The sequence below is a fragment of the Lates calcarifer genome, linkage group LG21, assembly GCF_001640805.2.
Source record: "Lates calcarifer isolate ASB-BC8 linkage group LG21, TLL_Latcal_v3, whole genome shotgun sequence".
In the NCBI taxonomy this organism is placed as follows: domain Eukaryota; kingdom Metazoa; phylum Chordata; class Actinopteri; family Centropomidae; genus Lates; species Lates calcarifer.
The window spans coordinates 7,649,375-7,676,774 of NC_066853.1; the positions used below are offsets into that span (position 1 = coordinate 7,649,375).

General features: G+C 39.6%; 1 protein-coding gene across 1 annotated transcript; it reads left to right on the top strand.

Annotated features, from left to right (window-relative positions):
* The first annotated feature begins 435 nt into the window (after nucleotides 1-435).
* rasa2 (RAS p21 protein activator 2) lies at nucleotides 436-27,400 on the top strand. Its single transcript, XM_018660053.2, has 24 exons — nucleotides 436-766; nucleotides 3,897-4,020; nucleotides 8,152-8,255; nucleotides 8,344-8,438; nucleotides 10,497-10,573; nucleotides 13,105-13,188; nucleotides 13,855-13,927; nucleotides 14,067-14,143; nucleotides 14,718-14,819; nucleotides 16,911-17,064; nucleotides 17,289-17,437; nucleotides 17,884-17,998; nucleotides 18,722-18,796; nucleotides 19,014-19,137; nucleotides 19,444-19,550; nucleotides 19,661-19,744; nucleotides 19,871-19,948; nucleotides 20,058-20,131; nucleotides 20,492-20,598; nucleotides 21,737-21,819; nucleotides 22,153-22,361; nucleotides 23,154-23,257; nucleotides 23,680-23,860; nucleotides 23,942-27,400. The coding sequence occupies exons 1-24, from the start codon at nucleotides 451-453 to the stop codon at nucleotides 23,970-23,972; spliced, it is 2,727 nt and encodes a 908-aa protein (XP_018515569.1). The 5' UTR covers nucleotides 436-450; the 3' UTR covers nucleotides 23,973-27,400.

Below are 27,400 nucleotides of genomic sequence, written 5' to 3' on the forward strand. Positions count from 1 at the left end.
TGTAGTTTTCTCTGCAACTGAGTGAAAATGTTTTAATTAGGACTGCAGCAATTAGACAATTGATTGATTCGCTGATGAACAGAAAATTAATCAGCAGCTATTTTGATAAACAAACAATAAAAGCAAAAATGTTGCATGTAGCTTCTAGTATGTGAGTATCTATATGTGAGTCCATTAAATATCTTTGGGTTTATAACTGTTGGTCAGACCAAACAAAACATATATAGCTGTATATCAGCTTTCATTCTATCATTCTTTCATTCTATAGACAAAACGATTAATCGACTGATCGAGGAAACAGCCAGCTTTTCAGCAGCCCTGCAACCGTGTTCCCGTTTCAGATGAGTGATTAATTCACTCACACAAGCATGTTATATATGGACAGTGTTGACCTAAAGTACTGACATCCAAGATTAACTTAACGTATGTGTGCTCCCCAAGCGTTGCATAATGAACAACATTACAGAGACGCCTCAAATCCCCTTTAAAGCTCCTACCACCTCCAGGTTGAAGTATTGGCCAAAGCGAGGCGCTCGACTTTTGAGGAAGCTTGATATTTCTCCAGGCGTTTTTAAGACATCAGTGTGTACGGGACCTGACGTGACGCGGCAGTGGGGCTGTCTTTTCTCCGCTCTGCCCGCATTCATAAACGGATATGATAACCCAGCGCTGAAAGCACCGGAGCAGCGACAACAGTCAGCTCTGACCATGGCGGAAGAGGACGACGCGAGGATTCGGATTTTACAGAGCCTTCGGGGTAAAATATGTAAGTTTTGTCCGGCGACCCGGTGTTTTCCGTCTCTCGCAGTGTGGAGGGTGTAGTGAGAGAGATCGGTAGAACCAGCGAGCTGCGAGAGGGGGGGAAGCCGGAGGGGCGCGGCGTGCTATCGGCAGTGTGGAGGCAGAGGCAGCCAGTTCATCTGGTCGGTCTGCTGGTTAACGTCAAGTTAGCCTAGCGCGCGCTAGCAGCAGCTACTAGCTTGTTGTGAATGATTTCATTCATCGACCAGCGCCTCGCGGCCGTCAGTTGGGCTGCTCGAGCAAATCGGTTGGTTTACGAGTATTAGAAATTGTAACGATCTCAAAATACGGCAGTATATTCTGTAGGCTTGAGGTGCCCGGTTTAGCTAAGTTAGGGTTGGTGGCAAAGCAGGCAGGCTAGCTACTACCAAACACTACAGTCCGCCGTCACTAAGCCATTCAGCTGTAACGTTACTCACTGCAGGCATCTGGAAGTCAGGTAACTCACCTATAATATTAGACTGTAATAACATTAAATTGAGCGACAACACATCAAAAAACGTGTCAATGAGCAAAGTAATGGCCGCTTAATGTTAGCTACTGAAGACACCTAACGTTAAATATCAACGACAACCCGGTAACGTTAATTACAACTTAGTAACTAGCCAATCATTGTGTCACAGTGGTCTGCTGACTATTGATGTTTGACGACTTGACGTCAACTCGTTCCCCAGCACACAGTTTCTTCCAGCAGGTCTGACTCTGACCCACATGTGGAGGCATTAATGAAGTAACATTTAAATGATCGTGTGTCATCATTCATCACTACATTAAAAATTAAAACCTCCGTGGAGATGAGTTAATTGGTTTGCCTGCAGCACCAAATAGCGCCAGTGTAGGCATTATAGTATTACAATAGTCGTGCATTTAATGACGGTCCAAATCGGAAACATTAGCTTCAGAGTCAAATGCCCACACAAGCCAGTTTCCTCATCCTCATTCACAGGCAGGGCTGGTCCAGTGGAATACCTGCCAAGAGGCTGTGCGCCTGTTTGAATGTGTAATTGTGGTTTTTGTCAAATTACTCAAGTCCAAGATGTGTATCTCGGGTTTCAGCCATTACCAACTATTTAAGATTAAAATTACACAAGCCTGTACTGATTCCCATAATACACTTGTACTCATACATAACAGGGTATTACATGTGTGGTGGCATGTTTGATTATTCTCACTTTTAACACACATCAATTAGTCTACATCCACTGGTGTACCATCATCTCTGTGGCGGTGTTTGAGGTAATTGATTATGGTTAGGATTAGATTTACCCCAGTGGCTTTGCTTCTTCTTAATGGAGAAAGTGCAGTCTTTGGAAGAATTCATTTTGAAATAAAGTGACATTAAAGCAACGTGGTCTTTAATATTGTTATTATTATTTTACATATGTTATGTGTTTGGCAAACCATTTTTATCATGAGCTTGGGAGACATTTTATGTTTCTAAAGTAGGTGTAGACCATATTATTACTAGTTATAAATGTGGCTTAACTATGTGTATTTACTGTAAGGTGGAAATAGGTTAACTAGTATGTAAGCTGTGTGCATAGGCACACAATAGGAAGACAAATGTCAGTTTCACTACTATGAATTAATGAGAAAACGGTTAGCAGAACAAAATAGAGGAACTATCATGGCATGTAACTCACTTTGCAGTCTTACGAAACTCCATTCTTCCTCGTTCACACTTTGTCCTTTTTCCTTTAGCCTACATCAATGGAGGTGGCATTGTGTGAAGATGTAGTCTTAAAGCAGTATTTAGATCGCCAATGCACTTTTACATACGTGCTTGTTTGCTTCATTGTCAGAACAAAATCAGAAAAAGACCAGATGTTAAAGTGACAAGGCAGTCTTCAGCTGAGACAGGTATTATTTAGGCATACTTTCTGACCTTTAGGTCATGGTTTTCACAGGGTGACATGCTTCTGTTTTAGTGGAAATGTTATTGAAGAGAAGAGATGGCTGTATGGTTGCTTGGTCAAAGTATACTGTGTGTTAGTGACTGTGTGCATATGTGTTTCTTTGCCTAGGTCATCCTGGTCCAAGCTTAGTGACAACTTAGCTGTTTTTACTGGTCATTCAGATTAGCCATACACCTTTATTAATAGCCTGTTTAAAAAGCTGATCTCACTTGTGGCTTTTCTTAATTAGGTCCCCACCTGGGCTTAGGGTACCTATCCAAAGCCACAGGATCAATTTAGACTACTGTCTTTGCCCCTCTAATCCACCAGTCTAAATCTGACTCATTGTGAAGTTATTGATAGTGCTGCACTTGAGTGACTGCTGTTTAGCTGTTCTGACGATTCATGTTCAGCTTTTCTGGCTTTGATTTGGAGCATTTTTTGTGCATGTGTTGCACAAAACCTCATGCCATGTAATCTGGGTCTGCCTGCAATGTAATGGAAGTGTGTGTGCAAGTGGTGTGTGTTACAAAGGTGTTTGTCATTTGTGAATCAGCGCTGTACCGTCACCATTGGTTATGCTGAGGAAGTCAATGTTTCATGTTTTTAACCACATATGAGCCTCAAGTCTACTTCAGCTACATCCGCTCTGCAGCTTGCCCTGGCAACTGGCAAGAGCCAGAGCCCCCATATGAACACAAGGATGTTGAATACACAAGAGCGTGTTTTAAACATGTATTGTTATGATTGTAATCACATGTGCTTATATTGATTGAGATTAGCTTGTATTCAGAAAGCTTCACTTTTATTTAAGAACAGTTTTTTTTTTCTTTTTTGATCAAGATTAAAAGTAGAAATTGACTAATCCAGACACAGGTTGTTGGTTTTTTTAGTTGAAGGTATATTGTATGTATGCTGAAATGTCATTCAGTTCATATATCTCTTGAGCACCCTTGTTTAATGTAAAATTAAATGTTTATAACTGCAGACCAGAAGAAGGTATAGAAACTGACAACTGTTATAGAGTAGCATGGGTGGGGATTGTCTAAAACCTGTATTACTGAAATTCCAAAGACACTGTACACGTAACACAAGTGCATGTGTTTTTCCAGTGAATTGGTATTTATTTGTTTTTCGTTTTAATCCCGGAAATGGGTATTGTTATTTGGTAGTAATGTTATTCTTCTGTTGGTGCTGCAGGTGAAGCTAAGAACCTGGGTCCAGTCTCAGGTCCAAATCGACAAAGGGATCTCTGTACCTTTTGCACCATAAGTCTGGATCAGGAGGAGGTGTTTCGCACCAAGGTGTATGACAAAAGCGTCAGGTAAGCAGAATAACTCTGATAACTCTGTAACTTCTGACATGTGTTCAGTGTATTTTTATATTGATTGTCTTCTTGTTATCAGTTAGAGTTGCAGTTTGACAGCTGTTACTCTACAGGTGTTTGATTATGTTGACGTTAGAGTAAAGGATCACTGGCTAATACAGAAGAATAGAGGTAGCGGGAAGTCTGAAATTACCAGATACCAAACATTGAAAAAAAACCCACATAGCTGTGTGACTGATATGAAAGTATTCAGTGATTTGTTTCCTGGTCAGAGCTGTACTACAAGTGACATAAAAAAAAATACATCATCCTCTGTAGGGGAAACAACTGTGTTTTGGTGTCTGGGGTTTTATCATGTAAAGTCACTGCACACCTCATCTACAGTATATGTCGGCAACACGTAAATCGGCAACAAGTAAATCCAAACATCCTTCTGTTTACATTCGGGCAGAGCATTCAGGTTATTTGTTCCATTTGAAGTAAATCTTTGAGCTTGGTGATGGTGAAGCTTTTGTACGGCTCCCAATGTGCAACTTAGAACCTGCTCAATCAAGGAAAAATGCCAGACTTTCACGTCATTATACATTAAATGTCTTTCGGTTTTTGACCGTTGGAACTTGGGAGGTCATTTACATCCATTATACATCCATTTCTGGGGTAAAAGTGTGATAAGTGCTCTAGAGTTTAGTGTTAGTTTAGTTTAGTGTTGTTTAGTGCATTTTGAACTGGGAACTTCTGGATGTAAGACACAGTTTACTCAAACTTGGTGGCCTAGAGCTTTTAGGAACATTACTGTTGGCTGCTGTTAGTCTTTGTACAATTTTCAGTTTGTTTTTACTAGAACTGAAATCAAAGCAAAGCTAAAAATCTTGTTGGGGAAAATCTCTCTCTCTTTTTGTTTGTTTGTAGGTCTATCATGGGAAAAATATCTGGTTTGAAATGCAGTCATTTGATTACATCTTAGAAAGTGTCAATACATGGCTCAGAGATGTGTGTATGTGTATGTGTTTGTATGTGTGTGTGTGGTGCTGTCTGAGCTGGGAAACATGACGTGATTCTGACTGAAATGAGATATTTTACCAATAGCTACATGCTCACAAGCGGTTCAGAAAAAAGGTGTGGGAGATGGGCATTCAGGAAACCTTTTAGGTTTCTATCTACATCATTGCACATCTCACTGTAAACACGGGCCTGCCTTCTCTAGGTATTTCACAACAGCTCTTTTTTTCTCTCTCTCTCACTCTCCTGATTTCGGTGCCGTTCAAAAGGATTTTATAGTCTCTGAGGAAGTGTGTCCTCCCACGCTCTCCCCTGTCTTTCTCTCTGTGTCACTCTCAACTACCTTAGCCTCTGTTTAGCACGTCTTAATAATCACTCAAATTTGGCCTACTGTTTATTTGATGGTGCTTGACTCATGCGCGTTGTATGGACTCCTGTTTCTAATGGTTTAAAGGCTGTATGGAAGCTCTAATTGCAGCTAATCCCCGGGATAAAGCAGGCATGTACAAACAGCTGTGGTCAAGTGGTTCTACCTAGTATTCTCACATTATTTAGAAGCTACAGTGACAACAGAAGGGTAGTATAGTGTGGGTGTATGTTTGAGTGTGTACAGAATAGGGAGGTTACAAGTGCATAATTCCATGTGATGTCGAGGAGGATGTGTGGGTGTACATTGGATGTGTTGGCCAAACCCAGTGCGGAAGTGTCAGGAAAGATATTTCACCATCCAAGATGCATGAATTGTGGAGGGAGGCAAGGATTAGAAAGCTATAGGTCCAGGTTCCCTCAGTACTGGTGGTGAATATTATATATTTTTTCCAGAAAACAAGCTTATACATACACCAAACAAATGTCCACCAAGTTGTGACCATATGAATGGTTAATCCAGTACAACTGTTCAGTCTGTTTGGGACAGGTGGTCCATCTGCAGGCAGCACGTACATCGAGGTAGTGCTTAACCTACAATCGGCTATGTCAGATCAAGCTGTCTTCACTCGCTGTCTTGGTCGTGAGGTAGTCATGTTGGCAGGACTGAGTGGCACAGATGCTTGGGCCCTCTGCGTTTCTGCCAGCTCCTACAGGGCAGCCCTCTAGATCTCAGAGATCTAACCACCTTTGCAGCTCGGCTAGGTTACACAGTATTGTAGCACATGCTGTTTAATGATTGGAGTTTGCATGTTCTCCCTGCGTCTACATTGGTTTCTTCCAGGTGCTCAGGTTTTCTCACACAGTCTAAAGACCTGCAGGTTCGGTGGACCAGAAACTCTAAATTTACCCACAGGTGTGAATGTAATTGTGTTGTCTGTACAGGGTGATATAAATGTTATCACAAAATGATTCCACTGAAAGTCCATATGATGATAAAGAGAGTATATACAGGTCTTGAAAAGTCTTAAAAAGCACTGAATTTATTTCCCTCAACAGAAAAAAAGTCCATGGAAGTTATTGAAAAGTGTTAAAATTAATTTACAGAAGTCATGAATATTTATTTTGTGATGCAGACAATAATATTGTAAGTGAGAGACTGGTGTAACAGTGGATTAAATGTGCATGTAGCAGGCTGTTTGTTTTTTTGTGGAGTTATTATGTATAATTACTTGTTATCATTATTATTATTACTAAGCTAGGAAGTTCATCAACTAATAGGCAAGTGTCAGGTACAGAAAGTGGATTGGTTTATCCACATGGTCCTGCACAGGGTTAGTAAGTATAGCAGAGGGATGGATGTTTATTATTACTAGAGTAGGACCCTTCTTTCCATTTGTCCTGCTTGGTTGACAACGTTAAGACAGTGTCAAGTTTGAGCTTGCCAGTAGAACAAAGGCTTTTTTCAATAGATTGTTTTTCCTTGGGCTGTATATTCTGCCACTTTTCTGCACTTTAAAGTCTGCCCACTTTAATTTTACTGTCCAGGTATTTTTGCAATCCTTTTTCCCTTTTAATTTGGTGTGCACTGTTAGACTACATATTAAGGAAATGATAAGAAAGCTTATGGAGAGAACGGATGGCAAAAGTGACAGATTTAAACCTACAACATTCTCGTCAACCCTGATGAGTCATGAGGGCACCCTGTGTTGTCCACCTTCTGCTCAGGCAGCTCATTTCCCAGTGAAGTAACCAATTCCTGTGCCGATGATAGTTATACTCAGATATGGAAATGTTAGTACATTCAGGCTGCATACATTCTACATAATCCAGGGCCATAAACACAACACAGTAATTACATCATGGTTAAAACCCACCAGCAGTGTTACATGAGGAATTTAATCTAGAGATCACATGTTTTCACTGTATAAACAGACAGGTGAGGAGATGAAATGAAGGGACTGTAACTGTGAAGCATGAAACAACACTCTATGCAACAATTTAATACTGACTGCATCCCTCACATGACTTATGATTTAAAAACAAATCATACTGCGGTTATTTGACAGATGTTATGACTATGATATGAGTCAGTTAGTGGTAATTTATGAATTTCATGTTAACTGAAAAAAAAGTCTAGAAATGAGATGACGTGATTTTTGCTTGTTTGTATCTGGAGATGATTTGTAGGCAGGGTCTTGTCTGTACCACCACAGTATACTTCATTTATAATGATATGTTGTGACACATTTTACTTTTATAAAAAGAAAATTAATTTTGATATTGAGATTTCAATAATATTTTAATCAATTTTCACTCAAAAATTGTTTGGTTTGGCCTCTCAAATGTGTGAATTTTCTGCTTTTTGTAGTCATATACAATGAGTTGAGATGAAATATCTGTTTGTCATATGGGCTGTGGGAAGTTTGAATGGCTGTTTTTCATGACTTGTTGACATTTCATAGACGGATAACGCATAAAAGGATAACGATTAATCAAGAAAATAATTGGCAAATTAATCAACGAGGAAAACAGTTGTTAGTTTCAGCCATACTGGTTTTGCTCACAGTCAAGAATCAAGCATCAACTTTAACAAATCAATAATTAAACACTGTTTGAATAAGATAATCTATAGCCACTATTCTGATCGCAGTTTATCACACATTACACCTCCTACGACACACATTCTCACATGCTGCTTTTTTCCCCCAGAAAAAGATGCAACCTTGTTTTGCTAATTTAAACCTCTGCCTTTATTTACAGCCCTTTCTATGGAGAGGACTTCTACTTTGAGATCCCACGTCCGTTTCAGTGTTTATCCTTCTATGTTTATGCCAAGAGCGTTTTCCAGAGGGACCTACCTGTTGGTAAGTCGCATTAAGAAAGGCATTTACTCAAATATGTTTTCTCATCTGAATGGATGATTTGTAGTTTAATGTGTGTTTGTCCTTTCAGGCAAAGTGTCAATTAGGAAGGATGACCTGTGTAAATACAGTGGGAAGGAGCACTGGTTAAGCCTTCAGCCAGTCGATCCTAACTCAGAAGTCCAGGTAATTTCTAGGTAGAAATGTAATGTTTTAAATGATGAGACATATTTCAAAATTTTGCTCTTAATTTCTAGCACATCTCATCCTGATTATAACTGAAAACATTTTGGTTTTGGCTTTGAATTCCTTTTGCTTTGAAGTTGGCTCTATAGTTATCGGTAGTGAGGCAGCACCACTCACCTCTGGCTCAGGGGATGCATGCTTTCACATCTTGCAGCACCCCAACATAACAAACAGGAAATCCACTTGCATGTGGTCTAACATTTGCATACAGATAAGATCATCTCCATGTCAAAATAAAGATTTAGTAGTCCAAACTGTTGTGTTTTTGCAATTTGAAAACCAAAGACGGGCTCGACCGATTCAGCGCTGCTGTCAAGCTCTCATCACTAAAACTATTTCTGCAAATATTGTTTACCATTGTTTTACTGTCATTATCTAAATCTGGATTTTTCGCGCTGTGTTTCAAAATTCTGGATAAAATTCAACCCTGACTCGCTCTCATCTTTTTTTTTAATCATGCAACTGTAACTGGTCTATTGTTGTGACTGCATGCAAGATGGTTACTTGGAATTTGCATACTGCCTGAATCCAGGTAGTCATCGTTTTATACTCCCAGTGTGTCACCTGCCCAAAGCCAGAGCGGAAACATTCTGATGAAGTCAATACTGATGTTTACAAGAATGTCTCTGAGTGATTTGGTAGACAAATTTGCGGTTTAAATGATGACAACATATTTTTTTCTGAAATCCGTTGGTGCTGATTAAAGTAGCTAGTTTGCTGCTTTAGCACTCACTAATGATTATGATACTGTAGCTACTGTATAGCTTTGACTCATGAGGCGTTTTTGGTCCAGGGTCTGTTTTTATGTGTTGAAAGGTTTTTTTTTTTCCCTCTTTCTTAATAATCTCTTCAGGGGTGCATTTCTAATTCTTATCACATATGGGCATGTATGTGGGTTCTATTTGATCAGGTAGATTTTGTGGTCTGGTTGCATTGGGTGAAACTAACAGCACACCACCACTTCTGTGCTGCTGTAGCTAACGTATTGACTCTAGCTGCCATTAGCCCACGCCAGACTATTCTGGGTATGCGCTGCTACACTGATTCACTCACAAGTAGACACTTTCAACTGCAAAGTTACATTAGTGAGTGATGGAGGTGTTATTATAATGCCTCACTGGCTTGGTTGTGTAGTCAAACAGGGTCTGTGTATGTGCGCGGTGAGCAGTGTTAACTCATATCCCAGTGAAATTGCTCAGTTGATACAGAAAACTGCGTTAGTAAGACAAACAATACACATTTTTTCTGACCGTATTCATTACCCAAAAGGGAGGATAGGAGTGCAATGTGATGTGAGTAATGTGAGTGTTAATTTGGTGATTATATTGGCTCATTCATATCCTTGCACAGTAGTTAGTATTATATTGGCTTAAAGGCCTATCTTGCATCAGAAAGAACTATTCACCATCTCAGCCAAGTGCTGAATTGCAGAGACTGAGTGCAAGTGTGTGGGCGTTTTGTTTAGCTCTCTCTCTCTCTCTCTCTCTGTTGCTCACTCTCTCGCTCTGTATCTCTCTCTCTCTTTCTCTGACACTTCCGAAGGCAAGACCGGCAGCTTTCACCACATCCGACCCCGTAAAGATCCTTTTGAGTGATGACAAAATTCACAGCTGTTGTGGGTCTAGTCACACATGGCACCTCCATTAATATAAAACAGCATGAAACATGAGGTGGAGCTGGGCCACAGGTCTCCGACTGAGGCCACAGAGTAGCTGTACTTTCACTGCATTCAAACAAAATGGAATTAAAGTATTTTTACATGTCATTGGTAAAATAAATATTAGGGTTAATGATTAGGTGGGCTGATGGATTTGGCAGCCGGTCATTTTCTCACAAGCACATACTGCAGCCCACGCTTTTATCTTGTTTACAACCCACATATTAACTCAGGATTCAGCTTGCAACTTTTGACTTGTGCCCTGATGCAAGAATGAGATCTCATGATTTGAATAATTTGTAACTTCTCGCTGGTCACTCTCTTCTCCTAATGTTCAACAGGGTAAGGTTCACCTTGAGATGCGATTGAATGAAGTGATCACGGAGAACGGCTCAGTAGGTCAGCACTTAGTGGTCCGGTGAGTACCAAGATCCCCCTGTTGACAGGCAAGTGTGGTCTGATTCAGTTGCTTGTCTCGTGAACTGGGAATTTGAAATCAAGGTTGAATTTAAAAAGATCAACTCCAGACAGTGATGTGCTCTAGTTTATTTTTACAGCGCTTAACAAACCAGTTTGTGTCAAAGTGTTTTACGTAAGAGAATCAGGTGCATGTGTTTTATATGTAAACAAATGCATACAACACACATAGAAAGCATAGGCTTCATTCACATATAAGCCAATTACAGAACTAGACTGAGCCAGAAATAACATAATAAAAACAGAAAATTAGAAGTAGTATTTGAATCATTGTTAAGCCACAGCTGTTTGAAACACAATCAGGCACGACAGTCAGGAATCAGGAAGTTATTGACTGTTATTAATCAGGTTTTTAAGTTGTGTGGTTTGATGTGGAAACAACACCTCACTGTCCTGAACAGACTAAGAGGTCTACCTAAACTCTAAAAACTCTTCCTCTTTTCCCCTGAGCCAGTGAAATTTTTTTCCAGCTGTGTACATTTTCTCAGTGATTATAAGCATGAGTTTAAAACATCTAATGTAAAAAAAAATATGCCAAGAAAACTAGGAGATGCTTTGATCGAAATTTGAAACATCTCTTCTTGATTGTTCAGACAGAGGTATATGAGGAGGAAAACAGAGAGCAGTGTTTTAAAGCTGTTACCAAAGAGCAGCTATCGTTAATGAGATCATATCTCTTGGCAATCTTAGCTCTTAGTGGGTTGTTCTAGGTTTTGCTTGAGTCACAGTATTACTTTATCGATCACCTTTATGTCCCAGCTGTGCATTTGACATCAGAAAGCTGCTACTGTCACCAGATAATGACATGGGAAGATCAAAGGATAGAGTTCATTGAAGGATAAAGTGTGCGTACGTGTATATGTGTGTATGTCAGACCTCATGCTGTTTACGTGTGATGTTTTGCACCCCCCATTCATACTTGAAGAGCAGGGTAATGAGGAGGAAGTGATGGCATCTGAGCAGGAAGCCTGCGCTTCTCACACTGCAACCGCTGTGGTTTTCTGCTGCCGTCATTCACTGTGTCACTCAGATTGTTTGCTTCAACTGTAACTGCTCACTGCCATATGTGCATAGAGGATGAATGCTGCAGGTTGTTTTTTTTTTTTTTTGTTTTTCAACAGCCCAACTATAAAGTGTTGCAATGGTAGAATCAAAAGTGTTAAGTTTACAATTTGCACACGTTCAGTCATCTGTGTCTGTCTGTGTGCCACCCTGCTGCAGTGTGATTAGTCACCAGAGATGGTCAGAGAAGACTAAAATGGGGTTGACTTAAGAACGAGATGCAAAGGAGACTATGGGGAGCATTGTCATGACACCCTGGAAGATGATACACAAACATCCTGACATTCGCTCTGCACGGCTTCTCCCTCTGGCCTCACTTAGTGATGGGCTGCATTCATTCCTATTCTCTGTTGGCTCCTGCTTAGCAGCCACATCCTGTTTAGAGTGCCGACAGTGTCTGTTTGTTGTCACCTGAAACACCTGTGAAAATAGCAGTGGTCCCTGTGCGACACAAGCCAAACATGAGGGCACTAAGCACTTACTTCTAAATGAGGACTGTAACACCACCTTATCAATGCATTTATATCAGTGACAGACTGCTGCTTTATACTCCACCCCCGTGTCTGTTTGAGGACTTGGCAGCAGTGTCATTTTTAAATAGTGATCTTGACAGTTGATACCAGATAAACCTAAATGAAACAGAGAAAATTATTTTGAATCGCAAATTCGTAGCAATATGTCAGCCTTCTGTGTCCAGTGTTGGTTCCAGGCATCATGACCAACAATACATGAGTCAACGCTGCATCAACAGCAAAGGACCCAGTGATTAGAAATAATTACTGATGAAAATTCAAATGAAAAATTGCACAATCAAAGAATCTAGATAGGACATCAAAACATGTATTTGTTAGCTTTATGCAGTGCAGCATTTATCAGCAGCAGTGTTAATGGTGTTAAAAATGAGTTAAGCCTGATTTTATTTATTTGGGTAAAAAGAAATTAGTGAACAGTGTGTATTATTTCCATCAAGCACACTCTAAAATCCTGATCTTTTTATTGGCTATTACATGACTTTATGAGTTAATTTGTTTCTAAAAGTCTCACTCTTTGCTATGATGATGCAGACCATAGAGAGTTAACATTTCCACCGAGGCATCTGTTGAACCAACAAGAAATTGTTTACCATTTATGAAGCTAATCTCTCCCAAGGTCTGGGTCACTTTAAAGTCTGTCACTTCATAACTGCTTGAAATGCTGAGAGTTTTATTAAAGATGATCAGGTCCAAAGTAGCATTTAGAAGGGTGGCTCGACCCCCACTCTGCTGCCAGCCTGTAACTTTGTAAATGTCTTTTTTAGTTCTTCCGCTCATAATAATTAACACAAATTAACACAGTGCTAAGGATATTTTCCTTTAAAATGTCACATCCCTACATTGTAATCATATTTATTTCTGTGTGACCTCCCTTTAGGATAATAGAGTGCCAGGAGCTGCCTTTGATCAGTGGGCAGAACTGCGACCCCTATGCCACCGTGTCACTCGTTGGACCTGCCAGGTAACTCTGAATACTGCACATATACAAAAGGAAGCTATGGTTTCCTGACAACATACACATACAGCAGCTTGTTTGCTCCTTCTTAACTTGGTGGTTTTACATTAATAAGACAGCCTCCTGTAAATGGAGACTCCTGCCAGTTTCCTTCAATAAACAGTTTTTCTACACTAAGAGTTAAAAGGCAAAAAATAGAGGAAAATGTGTTTTGCTTTAAGAAATATTCAGGTGCTAAACATCATGATACATCATGAAAATGAATGCATTAAAGATTTAAATGAATTTATAGAGCCGGCTGCCTAGACCTGGACCTTGTTTCAACTAGTAAGCATCTTAGTAAGCATCTCACCTGAGCATCTTAGGTCACGTCCTGGCTCAAAGAGGGTCATGAACTCAACAATTTAACCTGGGGCTGAGCCAGCAGGAGGGGAGCTAATATCTGTGTGATATTTTTGATTCATATCAAACCAAAGTGTAATTGCTAAAGGAAACTGAGACTAAGGCAGTGGCATAATGATTATGCAGTTATCTTCAACTTTGTTTAGACCTAATTTTACAGATGTTTCTCAATACAGACCTTCAAAAATGACTGTAATCTTGATGCAAAGAAACAAAAACAGAAAGGATAAATAAAATGTGAGTATCAGAGTCTGTAATGTATCTCCTCAGGTCTGACCAAAAGAAGACAAAGGTAAAGAAGAAAACCAGCAACCCTCATTTTGAAGAGACCTTCTTTTTTGAGGTAAGTTCTTCAGCTACACGTTTTTGCTGTCGGATCTATCATTACTGATTACAGTAATGTTAGATTACTTGAAAACAGATGCATTAAAAAAAACAAACAAACATTGTTTGTAAGTAAGCCTTGACATGTTCTTCCTCAGGTCACACGGTCCAGCAGCTACTCTAAAAAGTCTCATTTCCAAGTGGAGGAAGAGGACATTGAAAAACTTGAGATCAAGTGAGTTTTTGTTTTTCTTTTATCTGTGTGTTTCTCTCTCTCTCTCTCTCTCTCTCTCTCTCTCTCTCCCTCTTTCTTGTCCCCCCTCTATAGTCTTGACAGAAGAAAAATTATTTCTTAACAACATGAGGACAAAAAAAGTGAATTTGGATCTGGTGTGTTCTGACTACTGATAGAGAGCCTTGGTTTCTGGTTAAGGATATGTGGGGGCTTCCATCACAGTGGACTCATAGCTCACTGGGTAAGACTAGACAGAGTCAAAGGTAAACACTCATGCATGGTTTTGAGGTTTGGATTTGAGGTGGTGTCATTGCACGGGTATTGTATTGACGTTTATGTACCAAGCAGGTAAGCACCACTGAGTCGTGAGATTTATTTTGTCCTTTTTGTCATATTGGAATTGGGTGGTTATGTGTCTGTGCTGAACACACACACACACACACACACACACACACACACACACACAGCAATAAAAGTTGTCTTATATTTGATGTACATGTGGTTTGGTGTAGTTTAATACCTTATGTTCAATGATGGAATGAGTTGTTTCAGTTCTCATCTGCCACCTTTGCAGAGTTGATTTGTGGAACAATGAGAATTTGGCTCAGGATGTGTTTCTGGGGGAGACACGAGTCCCCGTCAAGATCCTGCGAAATGACCACATCCACAAAGCCTGGTAAGGACTAAGACAGAAGAAAATGTCTTTATATTTCTAACATTTACTGTCCATGAGGAATGTAAACATATGTATTATTTTGGTAGGAAAACAGCACATACAAACATATTCCTGCTTTTATTGTGTATATGTTTTACAGTGGGAGATCTCTGATGTCCATCAAATATACACACACCTAAATCCATTTAGAAATTTGAAGAGAAGTTTTTGAAGGCAGGATTCAAGATAGTTTCTTTGCATTATCTGTTGTCTTAACATCAATCTAGCATATTTAAAAATTGATTTCGCAGAACCAAATCTCTTATTATGCATACTTCTCTTCAAGCAGCACATAATTTAAGCACCTTGATAAAACAGTCAGTCAGTCTGACACTCTCTCTCCACATGTACTTCAGATCTTCTCTCATACATTGCCATGTTGTTGTGTCCTCAAGGCTTTCATGTGCTACCAGAGCTGAAAATGAATAGGCCCATTTCAGATTTCCAGGAGAAGATAATGTGTAACTGCAAGACCTGTGCTGCTGCATACATATGTACACCAGTCCTGGCTCAAGTTAAAAACTACCAAGATGCTTGTCTCCATCTGGGTAGAAATTATTAGACTTTTAAAACATAAAGACAGCACAATAATCAAAATAAGTCTTTGCCTTTATTGCAGGATGTATGTGTTTCTTTAAAAATGTATCACATTATTGTTGTTAAACAAAGCCAAGCAGAAACTGTCATCACAGCCCGATCACCTTCCTCTTAACTAGATCAGGTCTTTACAGGAGGTGAGGAGAAGCCTGTTGCTTTGGAGTCTCTCTCTCTGGGAGCTACGTCCTGTTTATCCATTATGGCGACTTGTACTGTTAAGTTCTCTGTGCAGCTAGAAGGTGATTTGAAAATCTTCCTAGATTTCTCCGTGTTCAGCAGTTTTTCCTTTGTGTGGGTGTTTCCTTGCTTTGCGTCAGTGTAGGTGATTTGGGATTATGCCAGATAGCAATCTGTTGGTACATGAGGGCTGTGAGTTGAGTGCGTGGGTGGCTTTTTGCATGGTGGCAGAACCTCATGTCTTGTGTTTATGCTGGAAATTGTCCATGTTGCTCACATAAAAACAGTTCAGCTTCATGAAATCAGCACAGGTGGTCACGTGACTTTTTCAGAGAGATGTCTCTGCGGCTGTTTAACATGATTACAGATCAAGCAGCTTATGGAGGAACCTAATGTACGTTTGCTGCTGCTTTTGAAGCACTGCAGTTCAACTCTACATTGAATCATTTTGTGTTTTGCTCCACCTGTTGGCTTCTAGGGAGACATGCATGCAGCAGAAACATGAGAAATACTCTCTTAAAACAAGTTAAACTATTTAACAAATCCTTTTGATTTAAGTGGAAGTTAACTACTGATTTAAATGGTGCACACAGGACCAGGGGATTAGAAACCCCTTTATGAGAAGTTTGACCTGCTTTCATCTTTGTGATGTTTCAGAGCAACAGTAGCCACAATAAAACATCCTGTAGATGTATTAATGTAATCCCTAATCATCTATTGTACATATACGTTATCTACTAATGTATTTGAACACATTACTGGCTGTTTATGGATAAACTCTTTGGCTTTGATTTCTGTTGTATCGACTCTCATGCCCGTTGATTAAGTCTTTAAAGGCTTTGTGATGCTAATACAATGATATGTAAGCTCCTGTGTTTACATAAAGTATCTTATTTATATATTACTATCTACATGGCAGTATTTCTCATATTTATTGACTCTATAAAAGGTGCTTATGTACTCTGTAGTGTTTTATAACAGCTTCATAAACAGCGCAATGTGTTCCCTCACTGTTGTTTTTTGCTATAATAAGGGATACAGTTGGTTCCTGATGTATTAAGCAGCTGGTTTCAGGTCAGCAGGATCAGGATCTGCTTCTATTTTCTTATTTATTTTGCCTTTATGTAATATTACACACTGTATTTTGCGCTCTATATGGCTTTTAAAAAGTAAATACCAGGGCAAAGGTATTTACTGTTGTGTTATGTGGAGGTGTCCAGAAGTGTCACACCTGTTTTCCTCAAACACCTCAACCTTGGTTTTGTTCTGTTGCCACAGGTATCTCCTCCAGCCTAAAGGGAACGGCAGCAAGTCCAAGTCTGATGATTTAGGATCCTTGCGTTTGAAGCTGACCTACATAGAAGACACGGTGCTGCCATCTGCCTGCTACACACCACTCTGCAACCTGCTGCTCAAATCCCCAGATGTGAAGGCAAGACAATAGCTCAAGTTACAGTGAATCCTAAGATGGAGGGAAAACCTTGTAAAAAGAATGAACACAGTTGTAGGCTTCTAGTTTCAGGTGATATCAGAATCAGAATGGAATTGATTAGTTGCGCATTGTTTTCTTTCCCCATTACTTCCTTCTCTCTTCAGTCGGTGTATTTCCCCTTTTCACCCTCTCACCTTCCGCTCTTTTCTCTTTGCCTCCTTCAGCCCATCTCAGCGTCAGCAGCGCACATCCTGGGGGACATCTACAGAGAGCGGTATGAGGCTGTTCTGCCCATGGTTCGACTGCTGCTCCACCACAATCGCTTTGTGCCTTTTGTCTCTGCTGTGGCGGCGCTGGAGCTGGACAACACTCAGTGAGTACTCGCACATTCGTAACACACACAGCACAGGTACACACTGGTATGTGGGTAGAAATGTGTACACGTAAATGTCATGACCACATTGTTACTTCTCTTATTCGCAAAGCCTTAAAGTGAAGTTCCTGTTTTTGACAACCTGTGTGTGACTATTGCAGTTTCTGCCATCATTCCTTGTAGCTATATAACCAAAATTAAGTTGGAAACAGGAAGGAGCTCTGGAAAACAATAGATATTTAAAGGTGAATTTTCGTGCGTTATTGTGTTATTTTCACTTGCTTTGGATGGTGGATGAACAGAGCTGGACTGTCAAACTTTTAAATACTGAAACACAAAGAGTGCTTAATGGGGAGTATCTAATTTGTTACAAATGCCATGAAACATAGTCAGAAATGGCTGTAATGTTAGTTTGATGTTGGTGGAATATTTCTGTGTCCACACAGAGAGGCTAACACTATATTCCGTGGCAACTCACTGGCAACACGCTGCATTGATGACATGATGAAGATTGTGGGAAAGAATTACCTGGCCGTTACCCTGAAGCCTGTAATAGATGAGGTATGACTAACAACGACACACACACACAGACACACTCATATCCAGATGCCAGAATGGACATGAGTCACTGAGGTCAATATGGAAAACTCCACTTGCACAGCTGCCTTTCCACTGCAAGCGAGCAGATGTGCAGATGTAATTGGTAGGTTTGGACTTCTTACAGGGTCCTGCATCAACCACTAAAACAGTTTTTCAATATAATATAGTTTCCCCTAAATGGCTCGCATTAATATCCATGAAGGGTTGAATCGAGGGCAGAAGAACTGAAGAAGACTCTTGGATGGGAGGTGAAACTTCAAACGTCTTAAAGTATTTACAACAGTCCAGTTGTCCTTGATTGAACTCTTCTTGGATAACCATGACCTGGATGACTGAGAATTTTCACAGATATGACTTGCATTAATGAGTCAGTCGTCCCTTTCCAGCTTTTTGATGCTGTTCTATCTGCATCTACAAAATGTGCCTTATTGTGTTCTCGGTTGTCTTCATATCTTGTCTTTTATCTGTGACTTTATATTGCTGTTTATTAAAGCGCTCATTTGAGACATGTAGTAAAAAAATCTCCTGTTGTTGTCCTTCTAATTCAATCGCTGCCAAAAGAAATAGGAATAAATCTCCAATTCCACACAGCACAAACTCTCAGTCTTTGCTCATTTCTCATTAATACATTTTGCTGAATCCTGATTGTTTGTTGTTGTTGTTTTTTGTCCTTTTAATCTTTAGATTTGTGAATCTAACAAAACATGTGAGATCGACCCTGTTAAACTAAAGGAAGGAGACAACGTAGAGGTCAACAAGGTAAATGTACTTTTACAAACCTGTCCACAGACATGCCAGAATATCCAGAAGTTCTTCTGATTTTGATCATACTGATAAATCACTAATAGACAACAAACTAAAAGTTCTGGCTATGTTTTCATATTCCCAGATCATTCTTTATTGAAGATATCTGTTTTCCCCTTAGTATTGTATATATATGTCATAATAATGCTAATGTTCTTGTTAACTCCTACAGGAGAACCTACAGGGTTATGTCCAGAAAGTCTTTTCCTCTATCACCCAGTCCAGCTCGACCTGTCCCCCACTCATGTGTGATGTCTTCAGGTCACTGAGACACTTGGCCTGCAAACGTTTCCCAGGTAAATGCGAGAGCCTGTGTAAGGTGTTACTGTTTTATCTTTGTATCCACTTAGTCAGAGAAATTACCAGCATGGATATATGTTATTTAAGTAATATAACCGGTTAAACGACTGAGCTTTTACAGTGTGTTGATATATGCCTACCATTAGGTGGAGCCAAATCTCTAAGTTTCTAAGACAAGTTAGAAACATTCATAGTAAACTGATGATGGTAATAAAAGTCAGCCTCTGTGTTTTTCCTTATGCTTCACAAGACTTGCTTATTCCTTAGCTGAGTCATTTCTCACACACTTTTTCTCTCGACAGCTGACCCTCATGTTCAGTACTCGGCCGTCAGCAGCTTTGTGTTCCTGCGGTTCTTCGCAGTCGCTGTCCTTTCTCCTCACTCTTTCCAGCTCCGTTCCCATCATCCTGTAAGTGCATTACCCCTGGCACCACAGCGGACCATTCAACGAATGCAGACCAAATTCACACACATTCTTATCCACTGCTGTTTATTGTGCATTTGTCTTCCAATTGTTAGGATCCCGAGATTGCCCGCACACTCACTCTCATCTCAAAAACCATCCAGACTCTGGGCAGCTGGGGTAGTTTGTCAAAAAAACTGGTAAGATTAAGATTTTTAGATGAAGATTTGTGTGACATTGAGGAGGCTGTAGTCTGTTTAATCATCCTGATGTGTTTTCTAATACAGTCTGTCACATGTTGAAATCTTTATTTTTTCTCTTTTCAGTCTAGTTTCAAAGAAACCTACATGTATGACTTCTTCAAATCATTCCAAGAGGACAAATGTATTGAAAAAGTTAAAAAGGTATTTTTTGTTCACAGAATGTGAATGTTTATTTATTTTATTAGGGTTTTTTTGTTTTATATCATTTCAAATGATGAGCTCTGATATCAGTGTCAATTCTGTTTTCCAGTTTCTCGATGAGATCTCCTCCAACGTCAGCAAGGAGTCCAGCGGACTGGAGGACGCAGTGGTTCTCAAAGAGGGGTGAGTGTTCATTAGGAGTCTGGCCAGGGTCAATGGGAAGGAGACAGGAGAGAAGGTCATTTTTCTCCCCCCAGAAGCAGTCAATCATGGATGTAAAGTATGAAGGGGTTCACAAAAAACAGAAATACCACAAAAGTTATCAACTTAAAACTTTCTGCACTATCACTAAAAGAGTTGAAGTGCACATGCATGTAATGAGAGCAGTTTAACTCGTCTCCTTCTACCATGGGTCACCTTATCAATCACCCCTTTTAAGAGGAATTAAAAGGAGGCTGCAGCAGTTTAGTATTTCTGGATCTTCAATGCCCTTTAAGATAACTCAGGCAGATCCTGTGTGTGTGTGCGCGTGTCTTTTTATAGGGAAGTACAGAAACGCGCCCAGGGGAGAAAACGCCTTGGGAAGAAAAACTTCAAAAAGAGATGGCTTAGAGTGACCAACAGGGAGCTCTCCTACCATAAACAAAAAGGTAAGATAAAACTAACAGGAGATGGCCACATGCCATTTTTCTGTCACAGTATTATCTGTAGTGCTACATTAGTAAAGACTTTTCAAATCCTACACGTATTGGTTTTATTTGAGTTGAGATGTTAACAGCGTTATGTTGTACAGTCACAGAAATTATTATTAATGAAACACCAGCATAATTGTGATGGAGGCTGCTCTTCTGTTCCTCCACCCAGTAGGGCTACAAATCTGTTAACTGTGTTCACCCTGCCTTCACTGATTGATGACATTTGGGTCATTATCACACGTAGTAAAAGTTTTAGGGTTTTCTAAAGTAAATAAAATCCTCTCAGGGGATTTAAGGGAAAGGGTCAAGAGTGGTGTGCTGCAGTATAATGTATTACTCACATGTGGAGTCAAGATACATCAGGATTAACTTGTGTCACTAGCCGACTACTTACAAATACACAATTCTACGATAAAGAATTAATGCAGAGAGTTAAAATCATGTGAAATGACTTAAAACTTAATTCCATCTCTATCATTGATGGGTTAAATCATCCAAATTTTGTATTAAGAGCAGCAGTTTCTAAAAGGCTTTTTGGAGACAATGGAGAGAGCTAGCTCTAAAGTTAGAGTTATGTTTCTTTGGAGTATGAATGCTTCCAATTAGTACGCATTTTCTAAATTTCATTCCACATCAGTACAGCTGGCATATCAAAGCACCAAGGTGGAATCTCTAGGAATCTGTTTATCACAGCGTTCCTGCTGTGTAAACATTTTGGCAGCGATTGAAGCCAAGTGCAGTGCTTTCATTTGGTTGCTAACCCACCATTTTGGATGTGAGAACTCAACAAGTCCAATAGTTTGGAGCATACTGCTATTCCTAAGCATTCGTGATGGGGGGCAACTGGCAAGTGTTAATTTCAACAGAAAGTAACATCTGATAGGAATCGGATTCCATCTTTCAGAAACTGCCAAAAACAAATAAATCGTGAGTTATTAGTTATTAAACTGCATATTGAAAGGTGCACTTACACGCTCTTCATATTATCTAATTTTACAAAGAGCATATTTGTACACCAACAAACAGACTTCAGTTTAGGTCTTTAACACTTCTGTTACTGTGTAAACTTGACAGAATGACTTCTGCTTTCCAGGGAAAGAGGCCCTCTGCACCATCAACGTCAAAAATATCAAGGCGGTGGAGAAACTGGATGAAAGTGCCTTTAACCGCAAAAATGTGAGTCAATTCCCCCCAGACGCCCAGTCATCACTTCTGAAATGTGGCCCCCCTTGTGATGGAAATGTTTTTGTACCAGTTTCAGTTGCCCAAGTTAAAACAAACAAATGATGAAATATTGTATTGATAGTCTTGTGCGTATTTGGTGACACTCTGAGGTTCTTTTAGGTGAAAAAGTCGTCATACGTCTATGGGCTGCTCCTATTGTTCCATACACCGATCTGTTTATTACTATTTTACACAAGACTGTAAAACTGTTGGGGATATAATAAAAGCTTGGAAACACTGTCATGATTTGGCCTCTAAACTTCTTCTGTTTCCCTCTTACATCAGATGTTTCAGGTGGTCCACTCTGAGAAACCTCTGTACGTGCAAGCAGGAAACTGTGTGGAGGCCAGCGAGTGGTTGGAGGTCCTGGGCCAGGTCAGCCGCTGCAACGAAGGACGCCTGGCCACCTTCCACCCATCAAATTACACCGGTGGAGCCTGGCAGTGCTGCAAAAACCAGAGCAACAACGCACCAGGCTGCAAGCCCTGCACAACGTGAGTCTTTTCCTCCACATCATCATCACCAGTAGCAGCAGGGCAGGAAATATATCATCTATAAAGCACTCAGTGTTCTTACTGCTCTTTTGTGGGACATGTGTTGCAGAGCACAATAAACACTTAATAAAATCACTCACTGCCGCTGTGAAACACTGACACATGTGTAGAAAGAGCAGATTTGATAACACTTGGATATAAAAACTCTCTAAAATGGCAAATAGAAAGTTTCCACAGTTGGGTCGTTTAGGTGGACTTTTTTACAGCAACTGCAAAACACTCACTTTTCATGTGTACATCAATGCACATGAAAAACACTCTCAACATAGCATTAGGCCTTTTCCTCTGCAGGAACTTCCACTTCCAGGAACCTTTGTACAAACTAAACCAAATTTAGGTTGATCATTGTTTGAGTGCAGTTCTTTACTAAAATATAAAATAAGCAGAAAATTCAGATACCAGCTGTACACCAGCAAATTGCCAGAGACCATGATGACTTGTATACCTGTTTTACTTCAAATATCCCAGATATAAGCAAAAACAGACACATTTTTGTATTTTGTCGACACAGTGCCAATTTCTTGGAATCACACAGTAATTAGCAAAGTGTATTGAAGTTTTTTCACTCTTCAGTCCTGCTCTTTTTTTCTGTTTGTCATTAATTGTTTGTAGATAGAGCTCACAGGGTTCGGTCGGATTGGTTTTCTCAAATTCAAAGAAATAAAAATATAATTCTCTCTACTATTCACTCCTGGAAAGTTCGTCTTACACTCTACTTCCTTCCTGTTTCAGCACCATGCTGGCCAACCTGCAGCTGGACATAGACTGTGACCGGGAAACAGAGAGAATTTTCTCCCTTCTCTCTTCAAACGACACCAAACTGCAGGACATGGAGGGTCAGTGCCTGTTCATGAAACACTGAGTTGGTTTATTAGCACGTTTGATGGTGATTACACAATTCTCCAGAGCAGCATTGGATTCTTTGAGCATTAATCATTGTTAGTAATAATAATGATTAACTCATACACATGTGCTTAATGTGCTTGTCATTATTTTAACTGCTAATCCAACATGATGGAGTAAAGCCAAAATAATAATGTGGGCTCTTTTATACATAGTCTTTTATTTTGTACATGAATATTCCTGATCAGTCTACTGATCTCAGTCCAACTGAGCAGGTGTGTCTCTTACTGAAGTGTTTGTTTGGATCCCAATTAGCTGCTACAGTACATAACAGCTCCTATTCCTGGGTCCGTGAAGACCTGAGAGAGAGTCAGGTGTAAAACTGCACTGTATAATGATGTCTGTCCTCCCGTAGACGCGTGTGCCAGTATGGCGGTGTACCAGGGCCCTCAGCGGGAGCAGGAGGAGTACTCCAAGTTCACCATTCAGGAACCCAAAGAGACCTTTCAGACACTCAAACAGCTCCGCAACGTCATGGAGGAACTTCAGAGGCAGCACAACATCAGGAACGACACCACAGCACAGTACGGCAGCCTGTAAGTCTGCACTGCTCTCACTACATGCTACGCAGCTGCACCTCCGCACAGAAAAATCATTTATCATCCTTTTTGTTTCAGGAACAACCCGATAGTGGGGAAAACCTCCTAACCAGCAGGTGTGGCCTGAGACGGTCATAGCAGCAGGTGTCAGCGCACCACAAAGAGCACCACAGTAACACACTGGTGTCTTGAAGAAACCCCAGGAGGGGTTGTCCCAGAGAACGGCTGCTGCATGTCCAGGAGAAGAACAACTGATACACCCTGACCTCTAGACACCATGACTCCACTACAGCTAAGGGAAGTGGATGGATTGTGAGCTTTTTTCCAGGATCTCTCCTCAAAAAAAAAAAAAAAAAACGAACCCACTTAGTTGTCCTCCCCCTCCCCCTGTCCTCTCCACTGCAGGTTCCTTATAGAGAGACTCTTCCCTGTCTTAATTTACGCCCTCTTTTAAGTCTCCAGCTGTATGAGAAAAGCATCTTTAGATGTGAGAGTGTGAATAGGCTGCTATTTTTTTTTTTATTCACCTAGTTTTATATCAACAGCTGTGATGATACTCTCCCAATCTTTTAACATTTTGCTCTGACATCTCTGACATCTCTGTTTGCTAATTGATTGATAGTTGACCTTTTTGGACAACCGTCCTCTACTTGTGCCCGAGTACACTTAAATCTTTCTCCATTCTTAGTGTCCTCTCTCTCCTCTGAACAAATGTGTGTATATATTTTTTCAGAGTGTAGTTAAGTAGATGAAACCGATCTGCCTTACTTTGATGGATATTTCTTTCGCATTAAATGCTGAGGGAATAATGCAGAAGCACTTTAAATATTTGGAGCTCTCCAAATGAAAAATGACTAGATACTTGGTATCAGCTTTCCCCTCTTTTGATCAGTTACATGATCTCGAGTACATTTTTGTCTCATTCCTATATAATAACAGCGATAGACTGTAGTTTTTAAGATATTTTTCTTGACCAAAGACTATTTCTCATAGGTTTGACTTGAAAAAAAAATTAATGTATTTTGAATACAAATGTTTTAAAAATGGAGACGAATTATATATATATCGATATATATATATATATATATATATATTTGGTTTATGTGTGTGTTTTTTGCTAACATATTCTGACTTAATGCTGATTGCATGCGTTCAGTTGTGAATCTTCATGTGGTGGTGCACAATTATATTTCGCTGTGATTGTGAATTGTATTGGTACGGTGTACATCAGATCTGTGTTATCATGCCTAGAGCATTGCAACATATCTATAGTGGCTTATGAAAGAAATGATGGAGGAAATGCAATGAGATTAACAAATGGGGCCCTGTTATCCCTAAATTAATACCCGACAATCATGGCAACAAACAGATACATTGTGTCCTTCTTTTTTTTTTAAGCCAGCAGTCGTGCATCACTCCAGAATCTGCTCCAGAGAATTTGTGTGAAATGCGACGCTCTGTGGTTTAGTTTAACTTTTTCATAGCTGTTGGTCATAGCACTCCACTGCCAAAACAGTCAAGAAAAGTCAGTGTGGTAAATAAGTAAAAACAACAAAAAAGGATGATAATAATAATAATAATAATAATAATAATAATAAACACTATTACACTCTTTGTCCTGGACAACTTTTTATCCCAACAAATGTATGTAAATGCCAAATGAGTAAATATACTCAGATGTTATATGATAGTGATTCAGAAAACCAAAACCTCAAAATTTTAGGTTGCAACTTTTTAAACCTTTTTACTGTTTTTCTATCGATGAATCAACAAATCACTTTCGTGCTGGAGAAAACTGATGAGAAAAGTCAAACTCTGATTCAATCCTGGTTTTTCCTTGTTTATCGTTTTTCATATTTTGCCCATTTGAACAATGAAGTGTTGAAAGATAGATACAAAAGAAACTTGAATTTATTTTAACAACAGTTGCTAATGTTAATAATACAGGGTTTAGCATGTTTTTGTTTTGTTTTTTGTTTGGTTGGCTTTCTTTTGGTTCGATTTTTTTTTTTTTTTTTTTGCTCGTGGAATAAGTTGTTTTGTCTTTGGTCCGTCATATATTTCTAACATGCATGTCTTGTATATCTTGTATATTTAACAATATATTTTTATAGGAAAATGTTTTTTGTATCTTTTTTTTTTAAACACTGATTTAATGTGTTGTTATACTGGCAGGGTACCTTGTTCTTTGTCTGCAGCACTTCCTTGAGACTGGCCGCTTTTTTTGTTGTTGTTTTTGTCCCTTCACTGACTGTACGTGGTCGTAGCTGCTGCCAAACCTCCACTTGTCGATAGCTTAACGCAGTGTTACTGAAGTGAATACTTTGTGTGTGTGTGTGTGTGTGTGTGTGAGTGAGTGTGTGTGTGATGTCCCACTGAGCTGCAGCTGGCACTGACTGTGTTCACATGCAGGCTGTAAGTGAGTGAACTGCCTAATCAGAGCCAAAATACAAATGTAAAATGGTTGATTTTAAGAAATTAATCATTGGATGATCTTTGCCTATGCTCTAAGTTTTCAGTCGGACAAGGTTGAAAAAACAAAACTACTCTGGACCAAATTTCCACAACAATATATGGATCTGAATCTGAACTAATCAGAGCATAAAGCTGTTGTTATATATTGTATAAGCTTGCATGTCAACTCCTGGTTTTAATATGGGGCCAGTAAACTAGAGGTTGATGTCCTCTGGTCGTGTGCTCATTTTCATATGAAGGTGAACACGTTTTGGGTTTTTATTTCCATTCACTTGGTCAATGAATTATTCTTTTATCTGCTTTTAATAAGGGATCTCCCCCCCTCCCCATTTGTTTTCCCATGTCAGTGCATTGTCCTGAAATAAAAAGCAGTCTTTGTCAGTTCATGGATGAGATGCATGTGGAAACAACACGAAGTGGCCTGGTAGTGGTTGAAGTGCATTTAGCACAGCAGCCGTCTTGACTTTCGCACGTTGGACTGTGGCCAAGAGTCATATCATAACATCACAACTGAGAGAAATATTCAGATTCGCTTTGAACTATCAGAGAAATAACATCAATCAGGGCAGTTGCCAACTCGCACATCTGATGTGGCTTTCTGAGGTCTTTGTATTAATTATGGAAATGAGAAGAAGTCCAGGTTTATGCAAGAACAAAAACTGATTTCAGGGCTCTGTAATCCAAGTTTTCTCTGAAAGCACGGCAACAATATACACATTTCTTTTCAAATACAGGCGGAAAATTGCAAAACAATATTTTTTTTCCCCCACATCAATCAACTTACATCTGTTCTGCCATAGCAGAGTGTGAGTACAAAAGACAGTCTGACACCTTTATAGGATTTTTTTATTTTTACATGTAAAAGTTTATTTTTGACCAGTGTACAGTCAGTAGTAACAAAGCATATCTTCATATCTCTCATTCAGTTCTTCTGAATGTCTCTATACTGCTTCAATACAGTAGCTGTTTTATACTAATGAAACATTTTTATTTTCCATACATGGTCTTTTTTGTGTCCATTTGAATCAATTTACAATAAACGCTTTGCCAATGCTTCTCATA